The sequence below is a fragment of the Alosa sapidissima genome, chromosome 24 (genome assembly GCF_018492685.1).
Source record: "Alosa sapidissima isolate fAloSap1 chromosome 24, fAloSap1.pri, whole genome shotgun sequence".
NCBI classification, from domain to species: Eukaryota; Metazoa; Chordata; class Actinopteri; order Clupeiformes; family Clupeidae; genus Alosa; species Alosa sapidissima.
In genome coordinates this window covers 1,804,660-1,830,283 of record NC_055980.1, presented here as the reverse complement: position 1 = coordinate 1,830,283, position 25,624 = coordinate 1,804,660, and the positions used below count along the sequence as shown (strand labels likewise).

At 38.9% G+C, this 25,624-nt stretch overlaps 2 protein-coding genes across 3 annotated transcripts in view; one reads left to right on the top strand and one right to left on the bottom strand.

The window, feature by feature from the left end:
* Window positions 1–23,000, top strand: part of fmn2b (formin 2b) — a 42,373-nt gene extending 19,373 nt beyond the window's left edge. The window contains 15 exon segments of the mRNA XM_042082578.1: window positions 1,140–1,895; window positions 1,897–2,354; window positions 3,841–3,982; window positions 5,989–6,076; window positions 7,172–7,233; window positions 7,575–7,666; window positions 7,945–8,074; window positions 8,170–8,316; window positions 10,629–10,688; window positions 11,323–11,443; window positions 11,778–11,870; window positions 13,174–13,225; window positions 15,935–16,084; window positions 21,786–21,879; window positions 21,987–23,000. Of these exon segments, the coding sequence (XP_041938512.1) occupies window positions 1,140–1,895; window positions 1,897–2,354; window positions 3,841–3,982; window positions 5,989–6,076; window positions 7,172–7,233; window positions 7,575–7,666; window positions 7,945–8,074; window positions 8,170–8,316; window positions 10,629–10,688; window positions 11,323–11,443; window positions 11,778–11,870; window positions 13,174–13,225; window positions 15,935–16,084; window positions 21,786–21,879; window positions 21,987–22,016 (2,475 nt within the window). The 3' untranslated portion in view covers window positions 22,017–23,000.
* Window positions 23,001–23,579: 579 nt separating this feature from the next.
* grem2b (gremlin 2, DAN family BMP antagonist b) lies at window positions 23,580–25,542 on the bottom strand. Of its 2 annotated transcripts, none has more exons than XM_042082597.1 (2): window positions 25,329–25,542; window positions 23,580–24,258 (listed from the first exon to the last, which is right to left on the bottom strand). In XM_042082597.1, exon 2 carries the CDS (start codon window positions 24,209–24,211, stop codon window positions 23,720–23,722), a length of 492 nt encoding a protein of 163 aa, XP_041938531.1. In that variant the 5' UTR covers window positions 24,212–24,258; window positions 25,329–25,542; the 3' UTR covers window positions 23,580–23,719. The 2 variants fall into 2 exon arrangements, with proteins under 2 accessions (XP_041938531.1, XP_041938530.1); XM_042082596.1 differs by lacking the exon at window positions 25,329–25,542 and adding an exon at window positions 24,464–24,643.
* Window positions 25,543–25,624: the final 82 nt, after the last annotated feature.

Sequence of the window (25,624 nt, the reverse complement as noted above, 5' to 3'; positions counted from 1 at the left end):
TCTATGGGTCGACTAATTAAAGGGATACCAGGCAAGCCTGATGCTTTTTCTTTACGAAGCTCCCCCTACCATCTGTACGTGTCGATACGTGTGCGAGCCCTCGCTCAGTCTGAAGCTCTTTTCCTTTTCTTTGCATCTTCCGTCAAGGGTTTTCGCTGCTTATTCGCTGGCTCTGCCATTATACACACGTTTGCAACAATCGCTGGGGATGCAGGATGTAAACTGATCCTGCTTCTCGCGTTGTCTTAGACTTTGTGAGACTGAAGGTCAGCGGGTAGGATACACCGAACTTGCAAGTGGGATATTCTTCCTACAGGCAGTAGGGGCGGGCGAGAGAGCCTTCATTCGCCCCCAATCCAGTGCAAGCCATCATCATTCATATGGAGACATACAGTATCAGTGACAGATTGAAACAAACTAAATTTATTTGGAAAGTTAACTAAAGAGTGGGCAGACAGAGGGGCCTTTCAAAGAAGGCAGGGAAGGAAGAAGAGAGAATGATAAAGCCAAATAACAGGCCATGATGAATGCTCTGCAAATAGGCTAAAATAAATCAATTGATGTAACCTGTTTAGGTGTGTTGACATTTTTGCATGCACACTTTTCCCTATGAGAAACATTCATAGTAGGCTACTTGCAAGAATTCAAAACTACTTTCATCCCTACTTTTACATGCAAATTTAAAATAGAAACCACCTGTGAATAACCAAGAATGTTTTAATACGGATATAATTTGCAGGGATTGGACTGGTATGACTTATCCTAGCCTATGGCATGATCTAAAACATCACAGGGTGACAGGGTAAGAAAATTTCAAAATATTGAGATACAGTATATCGTGAAATAGACTAAAAATATTTCGATATTATTTTTTAGCCATATCGCCCAGCCCTATAATGATCTGATTCTCAATGTCAGCTTGATGTATCCTAGGAATACTTTGGACATTCAGACCAGTCAAAAAAATAAAAATTAAAATAAGAAATAAACTTGACATGACAACTGACATGGGTTTCACTAAATGAATGTATTGCTCGCTCAAGTACAGCCTGCTCCTCTGTTGCACAGTAGAGAGAGGGAGGAGTGGCCCCCCAAGTTCACCTCCATACTTTCATTTACTTCCATTATCTCTCATTCAGGAGGAATCAGTGTTAAAAACTGTTCGGCTGAAGAAGGAACATGTGAATGTAATTGAGCAGCTTGAACAGACTATCGAAGACCTTCGTACCAAAATAGCAGAGCTAGAGAAACAGTATCCTCTACTGGAAAAGGACATCAGCACGAAGGATCAAGAATGCGGTGGGGAAGAGGGACTTTTGAGGGATATGTGTGATGTGGACCTGCAAACTGATGAAGGTTCCAGTCAACAACTTACCAGTTGTTTAGAAGCCAAATCAGTACAAACATCACCATTGGAGGAGGGCTTAAAGTTTACAGTGCCTTCAAACTCCACTCTGCTCCACATGACCAGTCCTCCCTCAGGGTTGCCTTCTGACCATACCAACATCCCTAATCTGCCAGTACCACAATTACCCACATCTGCACCAGGCATCTTGTGCCAGTGCCAGCAGAAGCAGCAACAGAATAATCTGCTGCAATCTTCTGAAGCACCTTCCTTGCCTACCCTCTCAGACACATCACACCCTCTGTCTAATGCAGCATTACCACCACCTCCTCCATCGTTACCTTCTTCTCAGCCAGAATGTGTAGCAACCCCTCCTCTTCCAATGATTGGACCCCATTTGCCTCCACCACCCCCACCCTTACCAGGGATAGGACACCCACTCCCACCACCACCCCCACCCTTACCAGGGGAGGGATACGCTGTACCTCTACCACCCCCACCCTTAGTGGGGATGGGACACCCACCCCCACCACCACCCCCACCCCCACCACCCCCCCCCACCCTTACCCGGGATGGGACACCCACCCCCTCCACCACCTCCACCCTTACCGGGAATGGGACACCCACCCCCTCCACCACCTCCACCCTTACCGGGAATGGGACACCCACCCCCTCCACCACCCCCACCCTTACCAGGGATGGGACACCCACCACCTCCACCTTTTCCAGGGGTTGCACCTCCACCACCCCCACCCTTACCAGGGGTGGGTCCTCCACCTCCCCCAACTTTAACAGGGATGGGACCACCACCTCCAGCACCATTGCCGTTGCCCCCAGGGGCTTTCAACCTAACTCCATCCATTGGTTTGGGATCTCTACCCCCACCTTTACCTCCAGGAATGTATGCATTGGCCATGCAGCAGGACAAGGCACCTCGCAAGGGTCTAGTGGAACCACCGAGACCCATGAAGCCTCTGTACTGGACAAGAATACAACTTCAAGATAAAAAGTAATATTTTTCCCAACAATTCTTTCCCACTTTTTTAATGACAGTTCTCTGTAGAACTGGAAATAGCTCGATGGATTCAGTATAAAATCATATACGCTACTCACACAAAATTAGGGATATCTGGCTTTCGGATGAAATTTAATGTTTCAGTAGCCTGACGAGCCATACCCACATCAAGATGTAGGGTCTGGGAACTATCCATTGGCACTGCTCAATCCGAGATGCGGGTTAAATGGTTGTCTTTCAAATTTCCTCTGTACGCAATAGGATAGCGATAGGCCTACAACTCATGAGTCCCATGCATTTTCCCACCAGCAAAGCTAGTTGCTAGTTGATCAAACTTTTGCCAATTTAAAAAAAGCGATTCAAAGATTGCTGTTCGTCAGCAACAGCATCCATCTTCTCTGTTTTCAAGTAGCAGGAAATTCATGTGTAACCGTCGCCGACTCTATACACTATGTGATTGGCCTGATAGAAGTTTCATTTTTCCAGCTCGCAAGCCAATGGAGAGTTGCTAGACTGCCCTGGCTGCAAATTAAATTTGCTGCCGCTAGGGTGCGTCTAGATTTCTAGGATTGAACTGTTGGACATGCACATTCAAAAGTTTAGAGAAGGTCACATTAAGTTCACCTGTAAAGGTTATAGTGGATTTTAGGTACATCCTGAAATTTCACCCGAAAGCCGAATATCCCTTTTTGTGAGCAGTGTATGTATATGTATGCATAGTATTGACCTCATATAGCATGAATACATAATGGTGGAGATACAGCAGGTTGTGACATGTGTACCATTATTTTCAAGAACCTGATGAAAGTCTACAGCATCATCTTTTAGTGAAGCACACTGACCCTAACATAGTGTAAGACTATGTTTCACTTAGGCTGAATTTAATATATAAGTATAAATAACATTCAATTTGGTCTCTGCATTTATCCCAATCCGTGAATTAGTGAAACACACTCTGTACACAGTAAACACACAGTGAGGTGAAGCACACATTAATTTTGACGCAGTGAGCTGCCTGCTACAGTGGCGCTCGGGGAACAGTGAGGGGTATAGGTGCCTTGCTCAAGGGCACTCCAGCCGTGGATGTGGGCATGGGAGAGCAGTGCTCAACCACTTCCCCTGCCCACATTTTTCCTACTGGTCGAGGATCGAACCGGCAAACCCTTCGGTTACAAGTCCGAAGCCCTAATCAGTAGGCCACGGCTGCCCTGGCAAACCGGTATACCTTATTACCTCATTGCATCTTTGCTCTCTCCATAGATATCCTGCTTTTCTGAAGCAAGAGAGTTCACAGTTTGTTTTTTGATTAGATTTATGACCTTTATAGCATGACATTTATGTGAAGACTTCATATCAATTCCTTAATTTATTTAGCCATATACAAAGATATGATATGACAGAACTACAAACTAAGTCTTTCACTGAATTTGATGAAGCAATTTCCTAATGTGATATCAATTTTCCACATACCTACTCTCAGGGAAACAAGTCCTCTGGTGTGGGACATGATTGAGGAACCCATAGTGGACTTTGATGAATTTGTGGAAATGTTCTCAAAAAGTGCTGTGAAGGAGAAGAAGAAGCCACTCTCAGACACCATTACTAAATCCAAAACCAAACAAGTGAGTCCACTCTGACTACTTTCTTGATTGATTTTACACTGTTGATTGCATTTGATAACCACAGTGTTTGGTGTATTCCAAATACATTTGATTATAAAAGATACTGCCACATATTTTCCCAATCAGTATTTTTTTTACACATATGTGCTTGCTACATTTCCAAAAGGCAAAATAAATTATGTGTTTGTTAATATAAATTGCATTATAAAACTGAAATATTCAACAATATAAAACTGAAATATTCAATATTCAGCATATATTCAAACCCCAAGTTGGTTTCAAATTTTGGGCAGTGGGCAAATTATTCACAAATGATACAGATGTGCCACTTTTTTTTACCATAACTGCTCATAATTAGGTTCTGGGAATTATTTAGACTCATTCCTCGTCACATGCTGGGCTAAAGCCCCAAATGTTTTCAAGTAATGACACCCCTTTTCCAACAGGGTAATTTTTTTTTAATGTCCATTCTTGCCATCATGGTTCTCTGACATCTCTAAGAACATCTACTGTATATAGCTAGTTATTTTACACTCATTATGTGACTTACTGTATAGAATAGCATACCACTCACAATTGTAATTGACATTGCTGATTTTAAAAGGCACAGTAAAAGTGACATGGCTTATTTTAAAGGCAGAATAAAGTTGATCAATTTAGTTGAGCATAGCAGATATTTAGATGTGTATTGCCTACCCATTATTTTTAAACTGTTCCTTTGGTATTTGATAGGGATAGAGATACTAAATTAAGTTTTGAGTGTAAGCACACGCATCATTTAAAGTGGCTTTAGGAGCATAGTGCGAGCGAGCAATTAGTGTTTGTTAGTGCCTGGTATAGCTTGCAATCTGGCAAGGCTTAAAACCTATGAATATGAGAGACTTTTTTAAGAGATGAAGCTTAAAGGTGAAGGAATCTCCTGTTGCGGGATCAGTGTGATTGCCACTCGCCTCGTCTACTCACTAACCCTATCCCAAAGCACAACCAGCAATAGCCTATAACAAGCTTTGAAATCAAGGCCTAGTTCTCCATGCACTGATGATGATGTGAAATAGCCTGTAATAGACTGCTTAGAAAGTTGACTCGAAATATATATATATATATATATATATATATACAATATACAATATACTTGAAAAATTACCAAAATTGGAAAACATAAAAATGTCATTGTCCCAATCACTTTTTAAAACACACGTAAGTTGATGGTTATAGTCCCCATCACTTTTCAAAACAAACGGACGCCGATTCTACCTTTTGAGTTCAAAGTTTGAGATTGAGATGTAGGCCTAATTTCTAAAATCGAAAACCTTTGAGGTGTTAATATATGGAAGTAATGAACTTGGCAGAAGATTCTTTGCCTCCATCGCATCCATTTTTTTCGTATATTGGGTTACCTCGCTGACCATTATCCCTTACTTAAAATCTGGAGCTTTCTTCTCCTGGAGCTTTCTTCTCCTTTTCTGCAAAGCACAGGTGCATAATACAGGTGGTAAACAGATGGCATGTTGGCCAATCAGGATCCTGAAAAAGCTTTAATAGATAGAGCCAAGCCAAAAACTGTCCTGTCTATGAGACACAGAAAATGGATTTCTGAAAATCTTCACCCTGGATGGAGTAGTGCAAAGGATACATTTTTAGTGTACATTTTTTACACGCCAAAGGCCCAAATGCTAAGAAAAGCAATACCTCTGTATAATATACATGTAGACCAGGCCCAAGTTGTTTTCAATTTTATTATTCAGTATGAAAACCACATTTTATCACTTCTATGTCATGTACGTACAGTATTCAATATTTCAATAATATGTGTAGGCTACAATGTTCTACAAATGCAATACATTACATACTCACAATACATATTTGTTGAACTCAGAGTTATGCATGTAATAAGAGGAAGTTTTGAAGACAAATGATATGACGTGGAGAAGCAATCCTTAGTAGGAGCATTCTTTAATTGCACAGCCATTTATCAGAAGTTTTTCTGCCCTGTCTGGTGTTCTTAGGTGGTGAAACTCTTGAACAACAAGCGTTCTCAGGCAGTGGGCATCTTGATGTCTAGCCTTCACCTAGACATGAAGGACATTCAACACGGTGGGTAGGCTAAAACACTATTCTAGAATTAATCGCTCAAAACATAAACGAAAATTCCAAGAGATTCCGCCCCGTAACTCATTTTTTGTTACATGTTTTACGGGGTTTTACGGGTTATAATAATGTTGTCAAATAAGCCATTACTTCAATTCATCGTGTTTCCTTACTCTCTGACGACATATGGTGATAATTTTTTATTTTCCACTATTACTGGTCCTTTAATTTTACCAGCTATATGCTGTGGATTATCCATTGATTTTTACAAACTAGGGCCTTCGCAAAGTATCATTAGGCTCCTAAAAAGTAGCTACCAATTTGTCAATTTTATTACTGCAATGTTGAGAAACTGAAACCCAAGATTTGTATTCTTATACAAGGGAAATGAGGTGTAATATAGTAATCTTGAATTTTAAATATGAATCTTGTATAAAATAATGTATACAGAATAAATGTAGATCATGATTATTGATGATTTGAAGGAATATTTATTAAGCACAATTTTGTCACTCCCCCACGCCACAGGGACCAGGTACTATTATGAACCCATGAACTCATAAGTAAAGAAAATAGGAGAAAATAAGTAGATATTTGTGACCGCTGCTACATGGATAATTAATCGAACAGCCAATGCTGCGCTGCGTGTCTGGGAGTTCTTTGCCCCTCGCCCTCGTCCATTAATTCCGTATAACAGGACACCTCGGCGGCTATTATCCCTTACTTATTACACGGCTCGTCACAATGCAAGAGCCGTGTCTGCTGCGCGTCGGGGTCCGGTTCGCCCTGTCGGGACTTATTTTCCCAATAATGACCGGCGTTCTAAACATTATCCCTTACTTACTTGGTATTGGTTCTCTTTCTTTTTGTATTTTCATAATTTTCTTGCATCAGAAAGCTGTGAAGGGCAATGTTAAACAAATTGTATTAAATTGTAGTGTCTTTTTTGGGTATTATATTTGGATATTTTGGTGCTGTTAGAATTAGGCCAAAATCTCTCTTGAGCATGGAAAATTGGCAGTTTACTAGCCATCAGTATACTAATTTTTCCTATGTCAGATTACTAAGCATATTGCTTTTTCTGTCCTTCCTGTCTAACAGCAATACTGAACCTAGACAACACTGTGGTTGACACGGAAACCTTGCAAGCTCTCTTTGAAAATGTAAGGAGAAAGTAACACACACACACATACTGTACATTAATGTAAAACATACACACACCTGTTTTCAAATAATATTGGTCAAAATCATTGGATTGGTCATCCCATTGATACAGTACATTCATTCTATTAAAGATACAGTATGTGATTAATATCATTATAATAACCCACCATACACACACACACACCTTCTTTTTTTACTGCTATTACAAAAGCTTTTATCTTTCTTTGGTTGCACCAACAAAGTCTGTCTCTTTGTTTTTTCACAAATCTATTCTCTGTAATATAATTTGAGTTCACCAGCATATATCATGCTGTAATTTAATGTTGTAATTTTCACTCAGAGAGCCCAACAAGATGAGATGGATAAAATTGAAAAGCACATCAAGTCAACAAAGGGAAAAGAGAGCGCTAAACCTTTGGATAAACCAGAACAGTAAGAAAGAGTTTAAGTTTAAGTATACTGTTTTTCTAAGATATACAGGTATACAGAGACTAGCATTGCAGCTAATTTAAGTTTGATTGGCTCCTGTGCTAAAGCAACATTGGTAGATCATTGAAGTAAAATGGATGACTTTTTAAATTTTCACCAGCATTTTTATTACTAAATAACCTCAAAATGGCACTTTTTATATTCTATTTAATTTACATTTTAATGAACTGCTATCAGATCTTGCTGTAAATGTAAGTAATTGTTTCATATCCTTATTTTAGGTTCCTCTATCAGTTGTCCCAAATCCCCAGTTTCTCAGGAAGGGTGTTTTGTATCCTCTTTCAGTCAACTTTTACTGAAAGTGTCATTTCAATTCATCGCAAGCTGGAGGTTTTGCAGAGAGTCTGCTCAGTAAGTTTTTCTTTTCTGTCTAATACACAGTATACATTCAAGTGTATCTTCTCTTTTAATTGCATCCATTTTTCTATGGCTGTTTTTTTATGTAGAATCTACAAAAAGGTTCGGGTGTGATGAAGATTTTGGGTCTTGTGTTAGTCTTTGGTAACTACATGAATGGAGGAAATAGGAGTCGAGGCCAAGCTGATGGTTTTACCCTGGACATCCTCCCAAAACTGAAGGATGTGAAGACGAGTGTGAGTAGACAGACTGCTGCATAGATACAATATTAAATTATCACATATTAGTGTATTATAACTTCCATGTAATAATGGGAGCCTATGTGGTTTACATGAGACCTGTAGTACACTGGCTGTAGTATGCTGCCTCTACCACACTGCACACACTTGACACAGTAGTCTACCATGGTGCACTATGGTTCATTACTAATGCCAAGTCCCGTACTCATCACTGTCGTCTTTGAGACGACTGGTTTTAGCTCTTTAGGTCTGCGTAGATGGTTCCACTGGCACATTTTTATTTATGAAGCTAGTAACGGTAATTTACCCAGCTATCTTACTTGTCTGTTGACCTGGAATCATTCCATTTACAATCACCACTCCGTTAACACTCTGGTTCTAAATATCCCATGTATAACAACTGAATTTGGTAAGACTGCTTTTAGTTATGCTGCTCCTTGGTGTTGGAATTTGCTCCAAAAAGTTTTGAAGCTTGCTGTTTTTATCCCACTTAAACGATCCCACTTAAACGATCCAAATTTGAACAGTGCACATGTTTCCAATTACCCCTTTATGTAATTCTTAAATTGTTTTTACATGTACTGTAAATCTGTTTTGTTTGTTGTGACACTGGCTTGTGTCGCTGTTTGTTTTTTTTGTTGGTCTGTCTAGTCCTCATGTCTTTCTTCTATGCTATTCTGTCCTTATTAGTCTGTCTTGTCATCAATGTTTCTGTGTAACTTGTGTATCTGTTGCCCCAGGGCTCCCTTGTAAAAGAGATTTGAATATCTCAATGGGACATCACCTGGTCAAATAAAGTATACAAAAAATATATATATATACTGACCATGTCAGTTTTATAGTATGTAAATGTTTTTAAATGTAACATTTCAAAATGACAAATACAGATAGTCAAAATGTAGATACATTACTAGACCTACAGTCAAATAACTTATGATTTCAGATATACACAGGAGAGGGCATGTGAACAATGTATTTTTTAATTTATGAGATCTTTATACTAGGGCTGTCAAAAAATACTTTCATTTTGATTAATTAGTGAAATAAAAAAGTCCATAGAACTAGTCCGTAGCTGTACAGTAGCCTTGTTCGCGAGTTCTCAAACTTTTACTTTTGAAGAACCAGCTCAATAAGGTGTTCCAGAGAGAAGTTGTATGTTCCGTTGCAAACAATTCCGATATAAACATAGCCTGGTGCAAATACTAACCCTTGCCTACAAAGTAGTCTCCGGTTCTGCTCCCACCTACTTGAATGCCCTCATACAGACCGCTGCGCTCCTCAGACGAACAACGTCTAGCTCTACCACCGGTACGCTCAGGCCAATCCAAACTTTTCTCATCTGTTGTTCCTCGTTGGTGGAACACACTGCCAGTTCCTACAAGGGCAGGGACATCCCTCTCCATTTTCAAAAAACTCCTGAAGACCCAGCTCTTTAGAGAACATCTCTCGTAGCACCACTTACAACAAGTCTTGCTGATCCTAGCACTCACCAGCTGTCTTGAACTGGCACGTAACTGTTAAAAACAGCACTCACTGATGCACTTATTCTTACTGTACTCTACCGTTTTTTTAAATTGTCCTAAAATTGTTGAGAATTGCTTTAAAACTTAAACTGTTTAACATGTTGTTAGTCGCTTTGGCTAAAAATGCGTCAGCCAAATGTAATGTAATGTAATGCAAATAACTCAAGTTGTTACATTGTAGGCTATTTGTGGAGGGTTCTTTATTTGGAAAGTGAAATCCTTTTTTCTCTCGAGTTAAACTTGTGCGTGTCTGGCTATGTAGGCATACTGGTGTTGTGTTGTGGCTATGTTGTAAGAATGTAACTTAATATAACAAGGCTTTTGCCTTAATATAATGAGCTAACTGCACCACATGGAGTTTACGAAATGGAAACAAAAGGGAAAGGCATTTGAGATGCCCATTTAAATTGTAGTCTAAACTATTACGTGTTTATAATCAGAAATAAGGATACCCTAGCAACACCCTAGCAACCACCTCAATTACCCCACCAACATCCTAGTAACCTCTGTGCATGCACTTTTATTTCTTTCAGAAAATACATCTCTAATTTGTAAAATAACTTATTTACAATCTATTGCAATTTACTTGCTCTAAATAAATGGCTGAGTTGAACATGTGATTATGAATAATGTAGCCTAGACACCAAATGAGGATGCAATATTACTGATGATGATAAAAAGAAGCAGGAAACTGAAGAGGAAGAGGAGTTGTATCCCATACATTGTGCGATTGTTTAGTAGTGTGAATTGTGTTTTAAATTAATAAAATGTCTCCCTCCTATTTAGGACAATAAAGGAAGTCTTTTATCTTATATTGTGGCCTACTACGTGAGGCACCTTGATGAGGTATGCTGCTAATTTCTACTCTGCATAGGTCTCTATATCACTTGTGTTATGTGGTCAGATATCCTATAAAAATGCACAGGTTAACAGGTTGATGCCGGAGTATATTGCTACAATAAATTAGTTACCAAGCCAGTGAGCTTTAATTCGTGCCAATGATGTTGCCAACTGTATGGCTGTGCAGTATCAGGTGACTTATACAGTAGCTACACAGCTTTTCAAACACTGCTTTATTGCTGTGTTAAATGTGCGGCATCTAATATCAAATGAATGGCTCTTGTCAGATCAGAAGAGATTGTGCAGATATTGGCTAATTTCTGATAATCTCTTTGACAGGCATATTGTTGTAGTCAGAGATACTCTACTTGATCATGTATGTCAATAAAATTGTTGAAGATTACATACTGTGCATACTTGTTTTGATAAAGAACTGTTTGCACCTACCTCCTGCTGCCAGAGTTGTAAACTCGGCTTAGTTTTCACTTCAAGTGCTACATGATCGAACATCATTGGATTGATATGAAATAATAAAAAAGTCTCTCTCCTTAGCAAAATCTAAAAACTACCCAAAGCTTTCAAAGCATTATTTTGATATCTTTGGTACTCTAATGATTGCATGTGTGTTTTTGGGTTTCAGGATGCCAACAAGGACACACGCACATATCCTATTCCCGAGCCTCAGGATCTTTTTCAGTCCTCCCAGATGAAATTTGAAGACTTTAAAAGGGATCTCTCCAAGTTAAGAAAAGACTTTGTTGGTAATGAAAACATTTTTGTATCAACAGTTTACTTATTTGATTGGGGTTTGAATTTACACATTTTTTTTCGTCAGCATCATCAACAATGCTGTACCTCCATATTCGGGTCTACGGCCCACGGGAACCCAGATTCTAGTCTGGGTCATTTCCCGATCCCACCTCATCTCTCTCTCCCACTTGCTTCCTGTCACACTCTCCACTGTCCTGTCAGATTTAAAGGCATAAAAGCCCCCAGTTAAAGTGTATCCTTGTTCTTTTGCTAATAGTAGTACGCCTAAAATCTTTCACATGGAAAAGAGTCTTAGATTCCAACCCTGTTCTATGTGCTTTTCAGCATGTACAACACAGATGGAATCAGTGTGCAAAATATCTTCAGAAGAACACCTACAACCCTTCAAGAACAACATGGAGGACTTCCTACTCAAAGGTGAGTTTGTGTCTGAGCATCTGTCAATGCCCACTTCACTCTCCCAGCACAGCATTAAAAGTTGTATAGCTTTGGTGCTCTACAACAATACTTATTACTAGGCTCTTTATAATGCTGAAGAATGCTCTATTCACTTGAATGGGCCTTCCCAACGTTCTGTGGTCTGCTATTTCTCGATAACAGACCGTTGCTAAGTATAACAGTCCGCTGTCAAGGAAAATGGGTTTTGTGCTTCTAATTCACGTCTTTCATATCACTACGCAAGTACTGGAACTTTATTCAAAAGTGAAAGCAGACGGTTGATCAGCTTCAAGAATCAAGAATGTTTGATTCAAGTTCAGCATGTGCTGTTGCAAACTATTTGTTTCTCAGCAAAAGCCACGATGAAACGGTATCAAATAGGCTATAGCCTAGGCTATGCAGGCTAAAGAGTCATATCGTGGGGAGTTTATTGTTTCGTTTTGGCAAGTAGCCGTGTAATAAGCGGGATAATGTATAGAACGCCAGTCATTATCGGGAAATAGGTCCCTTCAGGCCGGAACAAGACCCCTCCGCTGTGGGTTGGGGTCCGGTTCGCCCGATATTTCCCGATAAAATCAATCCCCTTTACATGGTATCAGGGCTGATGATACCATGTAATACTTTCAAAAGTCTCAAATTGTTGTGGTGCTTCAAGCTTTTGGCTTTTTCAAGGCATTTTAAACACTTTAAATCAACTTTAACTTAAAGGAGAATTCCGGTGTGATATTGACCTAAAGTGTGTTGAAACATGATACCGAGTGTGAACGTATGTCTCATAGCCCATCTCGGCTTGTCCCCTGCACTCCAAAATCTGGCTGATGCTGATGCTACCAACAGCTTTTTCAATGGTGGTGCTTCGGCATCGGGCTAGCCATGCAAATAAATCACTGTTTTACACCATTTACGAGGCTCAATGTATCTCCACGCTTCATTGGTAGACTTCCGAGGGCCCTGACATTTAAAATGAGACATTGAGAACTTTGAAAAAGCACTGGTAGTTTACTTACAAGACGATTTATACAGACAGTATCTTCACGAAGTTTAGCGTTTGCAGCCATCTTGAATTTAGTCACGATAAGTCGAGCGACGAGTAAGAATGAACAGGTATGATAAGGGATCAGATTCCAAAAATAATTCCAGTTTCTTCCAGTAGCAGCAACTGGAATCCATGCATTTCCACAGAAATATTTTTGGAATCTGATCCCTTATCATGTTGTCCTGTTATGGTAATGAAACTTGATGTAATCTCACTGACCACTGACAATCATGTTTTTCTTTTCAGCCAAAACTGACTTGGAGGCTCAAGAGATGCAGCTGGCAGAAACTCACAAGATGTAAGGAATGTTATAAAGAATGTTGAAATGTGTACAGAACACAAGGAATATTAGTGTATATGTATGAAGTCATGTGTATAGAACTAGACGGTCATTTTCACATATGGTAAAGCAATTTACCATATGTGAAAGCAAAAACTGGGCCTCATGCAGGAAGCAACATACAAATACTTTCTTCTTCTTTTTTACAGTCCACAAATTGTTTGGCCACCTAAATTACATGCAATTTCACCAACATAAAAAATATAGGTCCTGTATAAAGGTGATTCCTGTTTTGGATGCAATTTTCAGACAATTCAAGCTACTAGGGGCTTAGCACCGAAGGTGCAGGACCCCATTGTGTTTCTATTCTTATACTTTCTTTTGCCATGGGAGTCTATGGCAGCCTATAGAACCGTCGGGTGAAAATTTGGCACACTGATTGGGGACAGTCCCATGATTCCTTTCACTAAGTTTCATGTATGCACCTCAAGTGCACTAGCGCCACCAATGGGTCAAAGTTGGTATTACATCCATGCGGTTAATGTTTGAACCGTAGCCCAGATTTTTAGACCAGAACATTGAGATATATTTGGAATCTTTTGATGATTGCAAGTTATCGCACCCCATAACATCAATTTCTGCCATATTGGACCTTCCGCCATATTGGATTTAATCGATAGCAAAACTAAATTTTCACAGGTCACAAATTTGGTCCGATTTTCACAAAACTTGGTATAGATGATCTTCAGACCAAGCCTCACAAAAGATAGTTATAGGCGTTTCGATATTCGAAAGCGTTCACTCAATACAGCCAATCAAATTTGATGGTGAAGTCGCCAAACAGGAAATTAGCTCATATCTCAGCAATTCTTTGATGTATGAAGTCCAAACTTGGTAAAGGGACTTGGTACCTGATTATGAGGACACACTAGGAAATTGGCATCATTTGGCCTCTATAGGGGGTGCTACAATACAGGAAGTGAGCTCATATCTCAGCAATGCTTTGATGTAAGAAGTCCAAACTTGGTACAGGGACTTGGTACCTGATTGTGAGGACGTACTAGGAAATTCACATGATTTGGCCTCAAGGGGCGCTGCAAAACAGGAAGTGAGCTCATATCTCAGCAACGCTTTGATGTACTAAAGTCAAACTTGGTACAGGGACTTGGTACACTGATTGTGAGAACACACAATCATTGGTAATTGGCGAAATTTGGCCTCTAGGGGAGCTGTAATAAAGTAAATGAGCTAATATCTCAGCCATTCTTTATCCAATTGCCATGAAAGTTGCACTGTGCGTGCTTGCTCATGCCATGGCAACACCATTCCTGCTATTGTACTGCTAGGCCCCTACATTGCTGCTTGCAGCTATATTTGTATTTGATGTTTTTAACATTTTGTCAGAACAGTGCTATACTTAGATATGAGGAATTCATGTTGGCCAAGCTCAGGGGCTGAAAATATTATATATTATAGGCAGTGTTGGGAAGGATACTTTCAAAATGTATTCCGTTACAGAATACAGAATACATGCCCAAAAATCTAATTTGTAACGTGTTCCGTTAGTAGTTCTCTTATCTAAAGTGGCATTTTAATATTATATTTCCATTTCATTCGCTTGAGTTTTGTAATACTACAGTACCGAGAAATATGATAACCATTCCTACATGAGTTCCAGACTGGTCATTATAAGTTATTGACCTTCGGGTTGTGCGCAACAGAGTACCTACTAACACAAGATACAGTCTGAGGAGTTGCAGCTTTATTCAATTACCCGCTGTTGAAACTATACATGTGTTTCCCTCAAACTCTGGTTTGGTCGCTAGCTTTTCCCCAGCTTCTAGCAGTTTATCTGCGTCGAGTGTTTAGGCCTACTCCATAGATATGAAAACAATTCACACACTTAGTCCAGTCTTTTTAAGCCAAAATAGGGGCCAACGTTGAACAAATTGCAACAGAAGCAAACTTAACTGATTTTGTATCCTCAATTTGTCCTGAGCCTTTTCCTGTGTAAGGCGCAGGACAGTGTTTAATGCAAGTTAAAAGAAACAAAACCATATTAATGGTTTAACTGCCCCTATGTATTAACCTCATAGCTGAAGAAATTTTCAATGTACAGTATAAGCCGCGGCTTATAGTTGGAAAATTATGGTACATTGTATTGTGGACATGCTGAATTGAACGCATATACCACAGAAAAAGGTGTCTTAAAGAGACGTAAAAAGTCATTTATTTATGTAAAGCAATAGAAAACAACGAAACGCTAATAAAATTGATTTGTTAAATATTTATCTACCTTTATCAAAGAATAAGAGTAAGGAAATCATTGGGACATGGAAATTTGATCCAAAACAGGAATCACCCATAACAGGAAATGTTTTCGACACTACTCTGCCAAAGTACACTGCATTTAATGCAAGCGTGTGTAGGGACCATTACCACCTCGAATGTGCATTATTTTTCAGATACCTGAATGCTGTCGTCCATGAACCTTTTCTTCATTTTCCCTTTACATTTGAATACAGCCTCAATAAGCTGGTTAACTTTGCAGAGTAACAAGCATTTCCTATTACACATGTACTAAGAATATCCATTATTCCATTATTTATGTACAACATATGTGTTATTACTTCATGGTATAGATATACTGTAACAAGGGTTCTGTAATATAAAGTGTTACCAATACTTGTAAATGGATTCATTTTGGGGGAAAAAAATCTTTTTCAGATTCTTAGATTTAACGGTCTACTTTTTGGTGAAGCCTAAATCTGGGGAAAAGGAGGTATCGCCTAATACCTTCTTCTCAATTTGGCATGAGTTTTCGACTGACTTCAAGAGTCACTGGAAGAAGGAGACCACAGTAATGCTACAGGAAAGGCAAGTTTCCCTCAGTTTTTCTTTTATATCATTTTGTATTATTTTTATGGGTTAGGTTTCATTTCCTACATCAATCAATTGATTAAAGGTACTGTCAGAGATTCTGGATGGTGTCACATCCATTGATGTTTAAACCAAACACCAACAAAACACCAGAGAGTGAACTCACCAGTCCCCTCCCCAAACTCCTGTTCCCCCCTTTCAGTGATTGGCTGGAACAGTTTTGTTATGTTTGGGGAGCAGGCTTTGTAGCAGCTAATAATGTAATAAGTAAGGGATAATGTATAGAACGCCGGTCATTATGGGGAAAATAAGTCCCGACAGGGCGAACCGGACCTCGACGTGCCAGCGGAGGGGTCTTGTTTCACCCTGAAGGGACTTATTTTCCCATGATGACCGGCGTTCTATACATTATCCCGCTTATTATACGGCTACTTGCCAAAACGAAAAAATAAACTCCATGATATGTCTCTTTACACTTATTTGTTACCGTTTCGTCGTGGCTTTTGCTGAGAAACAAATAGTTCGCAACACACGCTGAACTTGAATCAAACATTCTTTAGAACACAGCTGATCAACCATCTGCTTTCACTTTTGAATGAAGTTCCAAGCACAAACTCCGTTGCCATTGACAGCGGTCATTCTTGTTTTCAGAGGTCCTTTCCCAAGAAATAATGACCGCTAGAACTTTCGGAAATCCCATTCAAGTCAATGGAGCATTCTACTTGCATTGTGAAGAGCCGTATAATAACAGCCAATAATGTAATAATCACCAGTAGTGCAATAAGTTTCTCCTTTTTCAATATAATAAAGCTGAAAATGTAATAATGTCACAATATCACAATAATGTGATAACTGATTACATTATTGGCAAAAGGTTATTATATTATGGCTAGGCTAAAGAAATCCTTTTTAACTGGAGCCAATAATTTAACATACTTTTATGCAGGGTGTGATTTGTGAAAAAAAAAAAAAAAACAGAGAGGGCGGGTGCTTTTGAAATAAAAATGCCATAGTAGCATACTTTCACCTGCAACAATATCCTATTGCCACCTTTGCTACATTTACCTTTAGTTTACCGTTGTGTATGACTTTAAACAGAATGTGTGCTTTAACAGTAAAGCATTGTGCTTCATTCAGCACCATAATCCAGCTCTCAGAACTGTTCTTATTTTGCCTGATGAAGATCTGTTGATCAAAACGTTGCCATTTTAGACTAAATAAAGTATTTCTTGGAGCCCATATACAGTGTGCAGTGTGCAGACTATCTCCTCTCTCCTCTTCTACCTTTGCTGCGTCCATCCTTTCTGTTTTCATTGTTTAAAAACATTTTATATGATGGCTTTAAAGTGTTAAGCTAGTGCAGGGATTCCCAAACTGTGGTACGTGTATCACCGGTGGTACGCGAGCTTCCACTAGGGGGTACGCGTACTACGCGAGATGAAAAGGGCAATGTGGGAAAGGTGTTAATCTTAAGCCCATGTTCTCTTTGTTCTTTGTGTTTCATAATGTTCGCCACACTGTTTTCGTGTAAGAGCTCATAGGCCAGTTGCATATTTTGATTTTGTTATCATGTTGGGCGGCTAATTAAACATGATGCCTGGAATGCGTCAATAGGATAGTGGGAGTACGTGTACGAGTTATTGAATTAGCTAAACATTGTTGTTGCAGTAATTGCTGCTTGTGTACGTGCATTATCATTCTCTCTCTCATGTGCAAACTATGTGATAAGTGCGTAGTTCTGCTGCATAAAGTTGAGCAAATAAATGTGTTTATTGTACAGACAAATATAAATAGCCTAGTGTCATGCAGTTAATTGCCTACAGTGCGGTGAAGAGTTTGGAAGTGTCTGATAAATAAATAAATAAAGGAATAAATGTTATGGTAGGGCATAGGGATGGGCTCTCGATGAAATTTTCTTAGTTGATCGTCGGGAGAATCGGGAACGATCGACTAGCGATTAATTATTAATATTTTTGGGGCCTATATTAAAATTAATTATTTAACTTTTTATAAATTTAAAAATGAAAATACAAAAATACAGCGTGTTTTTTCTTGATGAGATCTTTATTACAAGAAGAATAACTTGTGGCAGTTAAACTGGACGTTCGGTTAGGCTAAACTTGAAGATATTAAGTGCTGCAGTGCTCTAAAGCAGAACCTGCAGCTGGGAGCCGGCGTTCAGATTAAACAGACCCTTGTTTGTTCCAAAATAATACATTATAAAAAAAGAATCATGTTAAACAATAACTTAACCAAAAACATAATAATACTTAGATCTGACAGGTTTTTGCACAACTATTTACGTCATTTTGAATAGCCACTGCATACCCGTGTTTGTTGGCGTGTTGCAAAATCAGCAGAATCATTTTATGCAAGCAAACGGCATACAGGGAGTCTTTATTGTTGATGTGTAAGACATGATAATCATCCAAACATTTTGCATCTTGACCCGTGATTTAGTGCTCCCAAAGCTCTGCTTACCCTGCTTAGCCTACTGCCTGTCTCTGACTCTCTCCTGCGTTGTGCTGTGTGGCACTGCACTTACTCGTGCCCAGCAAGACACCTGTCAAGTTTGAAATCAATTGGACTAACGGTTCGACAGATATGCAAGCCTACAGTGCTGTGTATGAAGGGGAGTGGAAACAGTAGAGCGGAGAAAGCCACTGTGTGCTCCTTTTACGGATATATTTAACAATATATTTTGCTTTTCCTATCCAAACAATGTTCCTGCAATTTATAGATAGATGAAGAGGTGAAGCAGCACAGTGGACAACATTGATATGTCTATGTCCTTTTTGCTGCAAAATATGGGTTTACAAGAGTTTTATAGTATCGCATTCTGTTTTTATTAGCATTTTACACAACATCCCAACTTTTTCTGATTTGGGGTTGTAAATTCTGCATGGTGTAATGCTAATGGACACTGTAGCAAAATTGGACACTACCTTTCAATATTGGTTGTACAATGAAGGAGGGCCTTTATGGATCCCAGGTACAATATGCAGCATGCGTTGTGGCTGCCACCAGCCAGTTGTTTTTGGTTGTATCCTGTGTTATGTTGTTACACAGTTGTTAGCACAGTCAGGGATTTTGCAGAAAGTCACATTTGTTTGTGATTGTGTTTACATTCATTAGAAGATGCTTGCAAAAAACATACATTACTGGTATATTTTAACCAAGGACCAAACGAAACACACCAGAGAGGTAGCTCACCCCTACCTTCAGCATTCCTAGAGAAATCCCACGCAGGGTTTCGTTTTTGTTTGGGGGCAACCCAGGCTCTGAAAACTGAAAACAGAGACTGTTTTTTTTACAGTGTAATCACGGAATGGGCAGCTAGCAGTCGTTAGGAAATGATTGCTGAATGTGACAAAACATTGTATGGGCTTGAAATCGTGTAAAATCCCTGACTGCGCCTTTAATTAGGCTTGGTTGTAGATCGATCAGCAGCTGTGAGAAGTCCATAACCAATAATAGCACCAGGAATTTAGCCTCTTTTCCTGTACATTACTGAAATTAAACTACTGATTTAATTACATGTAACAGTAGTTCATACTTTTCAACATTGCTTATACCCCCAAACTGTCTCTAATATATTCCATTTGTATTTTGTTTGAGCAGGTATATTGAGCATATAAGTATAGCTTAGTATCATGGTATTTCTCTGAACAAAAACATTTTAGGTAAGAAAGCTTGCTTAAGCCCTGAGTACTGCACATTGCCTGCTGTGTGCTGCTTCTGCCAGAAGTTTCTCTCTGAACATGCACCATATGTTTAATATTAGATTATATCTGTCAAATTGGAAGTCATTTAATGTGGAGATAGCTGGTGAAATGACCTAAACCTTTTTCTAACCCTGGTAATATAATGAATACTTAATTGGTACCTTTAGCTTCCAGTGGTTCGATGTGGTTTGCTGATAAGACTGAGTCAACAAATATATTATGTGTTCTCCTAAAAAGAGATGAAATTCTCCTTTTCTACTAATTTGCCGTTTTCACTGGACCATAGCTATCTTTTGCAAATCTGCCTCAAGATGTACCCTCCATATCATGTTTCTCATACATTGTGCATGGCAACCTACCCCAGTGATGACCTCGGCTGAGCCAGACATTTTCCATAAACGTTTTCTTTTGCTTTTGGCATGTTTACTAATTTCTCAAAGTTGATAAGTTGGATAAAGCATGTTCTCTGGATCGGGGCATGTTTTCTGGATTATGTATTCATAGCATTAAAGAGACATACCAGTTCTGCTATTCAGATACTGTTTTGTATCTTTACAATTATCCATTCCTCCAAACTATGACTTAAATTACCACATTGTAGGAATTCCCCCTTTCTCCATCGTCGTCAATGTACTAGACCCATTTCATCCTGATGGGATATCCAATTCGTTGAGAACTGAAAAGGATCATGTTCCAGTGATACCAGGCATTCTGTGGACACATGAGTATTTACCATTAGTTAGTTTAGTCAGTTATACCATTTAGAAGTCACCCTATCATTAAAATGTATTTGAAGCCTTTATGTTAAGGTAAAAGAACTGTGTTGGTTTAAATATGTAATTTGTTTGTATGTTGTTTATGTTGTCAAAAAAAATTAAGATGCCTTTAGCTTTGCCCTGCTGATGTGTGAAATAAATTGGCTCCTGTTGCATCTGTCTGGATTATGTAGAGTGCTCATGTAATCTCTTTTTTCAATCTGAGGTTGGCAGCTTTTGTTTTAGTTGAAGGTAAATTAAAGCCTGTATAGTTGTCTGTCTCTCTGAAAAATGTACACAGGGCCTTGGAGAAATTAATGTCTAACTTGCACCCGGTCAAAACTAAATCTAGGGAGATCAACAAGTTGTGTCAACCTTTTCTCTCTGCTTTCTACTCATATGTTTTACTGCGATAAATAAGCATTTGAATGTGTAAGTGTTTGTGTGTGTGTACAATGTGTTTATTGTAATCAGATCGTGTTTGTTTTTATGTTCTGTGAAAATTGACATGCATTGAAATGTTAACTCTCAGTAGACCAGGTCCTTATTTTAAAAGTTAAAGGAGAAATCCGCTGAGTTTTCACATAGATATCCATTTCTCGAGGTCACGAGTACCTAGATTGAGTTGCTACAGCCAGCAGCTAATGCAGCCAGGCAGCTACAGCGCTACACTCTGGGGACATGCACATGGGAGCTCACAGACTCAAATTGTAGTTACAGCATATTTATTCTACTTCCTGTCATAGTTCTGATCTTTTGGCCTTATGCTGAGGTTTTATTTATATATATATATATATATATATATATATATATATATATATATATATATATATATATATATATATATATATATATATATATATAGCTGGAGGCCTCCCTAGTAATTGTCTGAAGTTGGAAGTTTTAGAATAGTCCATGACTGTGATCTTGTTTGGACCACCACTCGGATTGGGAGGCGGGCCGGGCATGCTAGCAGGGAGGCTAAAACCCCATGGGTGCTACCACATGTCCATTCATATCGCATGTCCATTAAGGAGTCAAGAAGGTTTATTCACTGCAGAGCTGATGGAGATATTTCAATTGATGATTAAAAACATTGAACCCTGCCTAATGTCTCACTCTTGAAACATTGCCGGTAATCATTTTCATGTTCATTTTTTGCTGGTTAAGACAGCCTACATTCCTTCCATCACTAAGTTTTTCTTGGTTTTCCTTTAGAGTGAAAGCTGCAGAGGAACTGAAAAAGGAACACTTCAAGCAAGTGAAGGAGAAGGCCACTTATAGTGTCAAACCCAAACAAGCTTCTGGAATCGTGAGTCTTTTTCTCATAGCAGTTTTTTTATTTCGTTATTTTTACGCTAATGCAAATTGAATACTAGTTTATTCTGAGACATTGTATTTTCCTGTTTTACTCTGCAGAAAGCCAAACTGGGAATTGGGAAGACTTAATTATTTTTAAAAATAGTGAATGTGGGCAATGAACCCACTCCTGTTCTACCTGTCATCAGAGGAATGTCATGTACTGAGGTATATCAAGGCTCTTTATGTGGAATGTAACAGCAGCACCATTTCAAAGTCACAACAAAAACATTCGTCCTGAAATCCAGCATGACACTATATATTCTGGAATCTTAGTTGTGTATAGTTTGCAATCATTGTTAAAGCAATATTATGATCTTTATTATTGTGTGTGTGTGTGTGTGTGTGTGTGTGCGTGTGTGCGTGTGTGTAGGGTGGGGTGGGGGTTGTAAAACATGTCTGTTTTACTGACATATGTAAAATATGATTTGGCCGTGCCCAGTGGTGCATTGTGTCAATCCCCAAGGTTTTAATGGAAAAGTTCATGATTAAATGCCCTTGTCCAATTAAAGAAAGCACCACCTCTACCAGACATCATATAAATCATTATAACCCTCATGCATATGAGTCTTGGTAAATGGAGATAACGCACAGGTAGGTCACTATTATTTCCACTGACTAAAAAAAGGCATTTCTTTTCTGTCTGGTATGTTGTCCTCTGTTGACAGATGCTTGTAATGATGGTTACATTCAGAACAATATTGTGTTAAATAATCTTAGCATTCTTAAATCATCCTACTACTTCAAAATGTGAATAGTGTTTGTTTGAGGAAGTGTGTGGCATTACTTTGTGTAAATTAATTTTACAAAATACATTTTCACTGACCATGCCTGACTTTTCTCCTAAATTGTATGTAAAAAAGGCATTTTGATCCAATGTAAAGAGAACATATTGTGTAATACACTTGTAGTACTTTTACTTTGTACTTCCAGCATGTCAGTTTTGCGTTTCACTCAGTGAATAATTAAGAAGTTCAGAGTTTATTTCATGTGCAATAAATGTGTATATTTTTTTGTTTTAAGAACAATATAATATGTAAAATAAAAGGATGAATAAAGTCAATGTTTTATTCTGACACCTTTGATTGTATCTCACTTAGAAGTCACAATAATTATCACAGTTTATGAATATGTTCTGTTTTACATAAAACACAGGCCTATAAATGAAATATAATGTATTCTGGAAAGGTTTTCACATGGGCAGCAGGTGGGAAGCACTGATCCATAGAATGTAAGTGCTATTTCATGTAATGAATGTCATGTCTAAAACAAAACATAAACCTTGTTTTTGTTTTATTATTAAAGGTGCTCCAAGCGTTTTTTAGGCCAAAACATTTTTTGTCACATACAGCAAACATTTCAGTATCCGCTAGCTGCCTGTCCTCTGTAAAAAAACGTGGTCTCTGTAGACAGCCCAGGCTCCGCAAACAGCAACAAAAACAAACTTGTGCAACCTGCACCACGAAACATAAACAGTGTTCCAGCCAATAAACAGAGATGCGCGTTTAGGAGGGTTCAATTTCACGGGAGGGAGGGAGCGAGGGAGGGAGGGAGAAGGAGTAGCAAGCTAGCTCTCTGGGCAACAGAAGTGACGTTGCCCAACATCGCTTGTCTGGAAGCCAGTTTCATTGTCCTGAATCAAGACAAACTGACTTTGTGTGTTAATATTTTTTTTATTCTTTTCAGTTCAAAATGCTGACATAATGGAGGTTTTCCCTTTGATGTTGTAGCCTACATTGGCTAATCAGAGATTTAGTTCATCACTGTCTTTTGGGTATCATAATAAATGCTCTTCACCACTCACTGGACTTGGCTGGGCTGTTGGAGATACATCTGCACTGTTTGACCCGCTGAATCCTCCGATGACGGAAGGTTGGCTGCAGTTCAGGGCAGTCCAATTCAACTGTGAGCATGGTGAACTTCTGTGGCTGGCAAAAAGCACAGCTCTGGAAAGATTCCTGGTCCTTCATATGCGGGATGTAAAAAGAGTTGCATTGGCCGTAGCAAAAACGATTGATCACAGTGCGGCTCAAACAGCCCTCCTCGCTCACAATCTGCCGTAGGGACTGAGTCTTACACCAGTCATTTCTCAAGTACTTGCGCTCAGTCACCATTAGTGCCTCCTGACTAGAGGCCAGAAGGGCCTGTTTGTTGTGAAGAGCCTGGCGGCTGGATGTGTTGCCATGAGTCTTGTAGCGTGAAGGAATGGAGCCTTGTGGTTGGTTTGTGTGTGAGCCTGTGGCTGTTAAGCAGAAGACCACTACCAACAGAACCCTACAGTTCATCCTTGGCAGAATTATTGAAGTCCTTCTTGTTTGAAATTTAATTCTTTCTGTAAATAAAATGGAGAGAAAATCATTTTCACCGAATAATGGTGCATTGAGATAAGTACTTCTACAGAAGAATGATTGATGTATCTAATTGCCCCAAGTTGGAACACAAATGCAAAGGTCATTGTTTTTTCACTGAATATCAAGCAGTCTGCATCCTGCATGGATGCTTCCTGCAAGGGAGAACATAAATGGGAATATATCTACCAAATTTGCAGATGTCTTGGTCCAAGCAATTGAAGAGCTTTGGCATTTGAAATTTAGAATTTGACACCACATTTAAAAAATAACAAACATAAAAGATGCCGGACGGAGTGGCGTATTCGCCAGTGTTCCCGTGACACTAAGACATACAAGACAGACAACACAGCAAATTGAAAATAAATAAATAAATTGTATATGATTGTAAATCTTATCTCCCGCTGATATACTGGATTTGGTCATATTGTTAAATGATTTTAATTTCTATGAAATCATTGTTGCATTTGTATATTCAAATAGATTTTAACTGACTACCTGTAGTGAATTACCAAATAAATTAAAGGTTCAGCTTCACTTTCTCACTTAATTCAGTATAAATGATGCACAGTTGTAGTAAGAATAGTAAAACCCATGTTTTCCTTCTCCCAAATCCTCTTTACTACACAAGCTAACAGTGCTAGGTGGAGCAGTCACCAGTTCAGTGAGAAATAATTAATCGGATCATTAACCCTTTACTATAATCAAACTACAGAGACTGAGATCTCAAACACACATACCGTAACTAATACTAATTTCTGAACAAAATTATTTTGCTATTTTCCATCTGCTTAGAGCCAATTATACTCTAAACAGTCATATCATGTTACAACTTGAGCTGTCATTCTATAAGAGTAACATAAGTAGGCTGGTTGTTTAGTTGTTAAGTCAAGCCAGTTAGTACTGACATAGAAAATGAAAATAAATCAAATCAGAATATGAATCAGCTCTGAATTAAGTGAGAATATGAATAATACATATGACAGTCTTTTGTAAGTAGGTTTTTTCAAGTGGTGTATGCAATATTATGAAGAGCTACTGGAGGGTGTTTTACCTGTGGAGAAAGATGTTCAGACCCCAGGGTGTTTTGGGTGAAGCTATTCCAGAAGAAGTCCAGTTGATCATATGTTCACGCTCCTGCAGTGTGATCCTCTGGTCCCATCGAGCTGCCTCTCTAGTACTTGCATGGATGTGCCTTATCGCCATCTCCCTTTAGTATGTGGTTCCCCTCTAGTGGTTGCATGAAGTAACACACACAGACGCACACAATGGACCTTCCTGAAACACATACACACACACAAGCTAACACACAACTCATACACAGACGCACACAATGGACCTTTCTGAAAC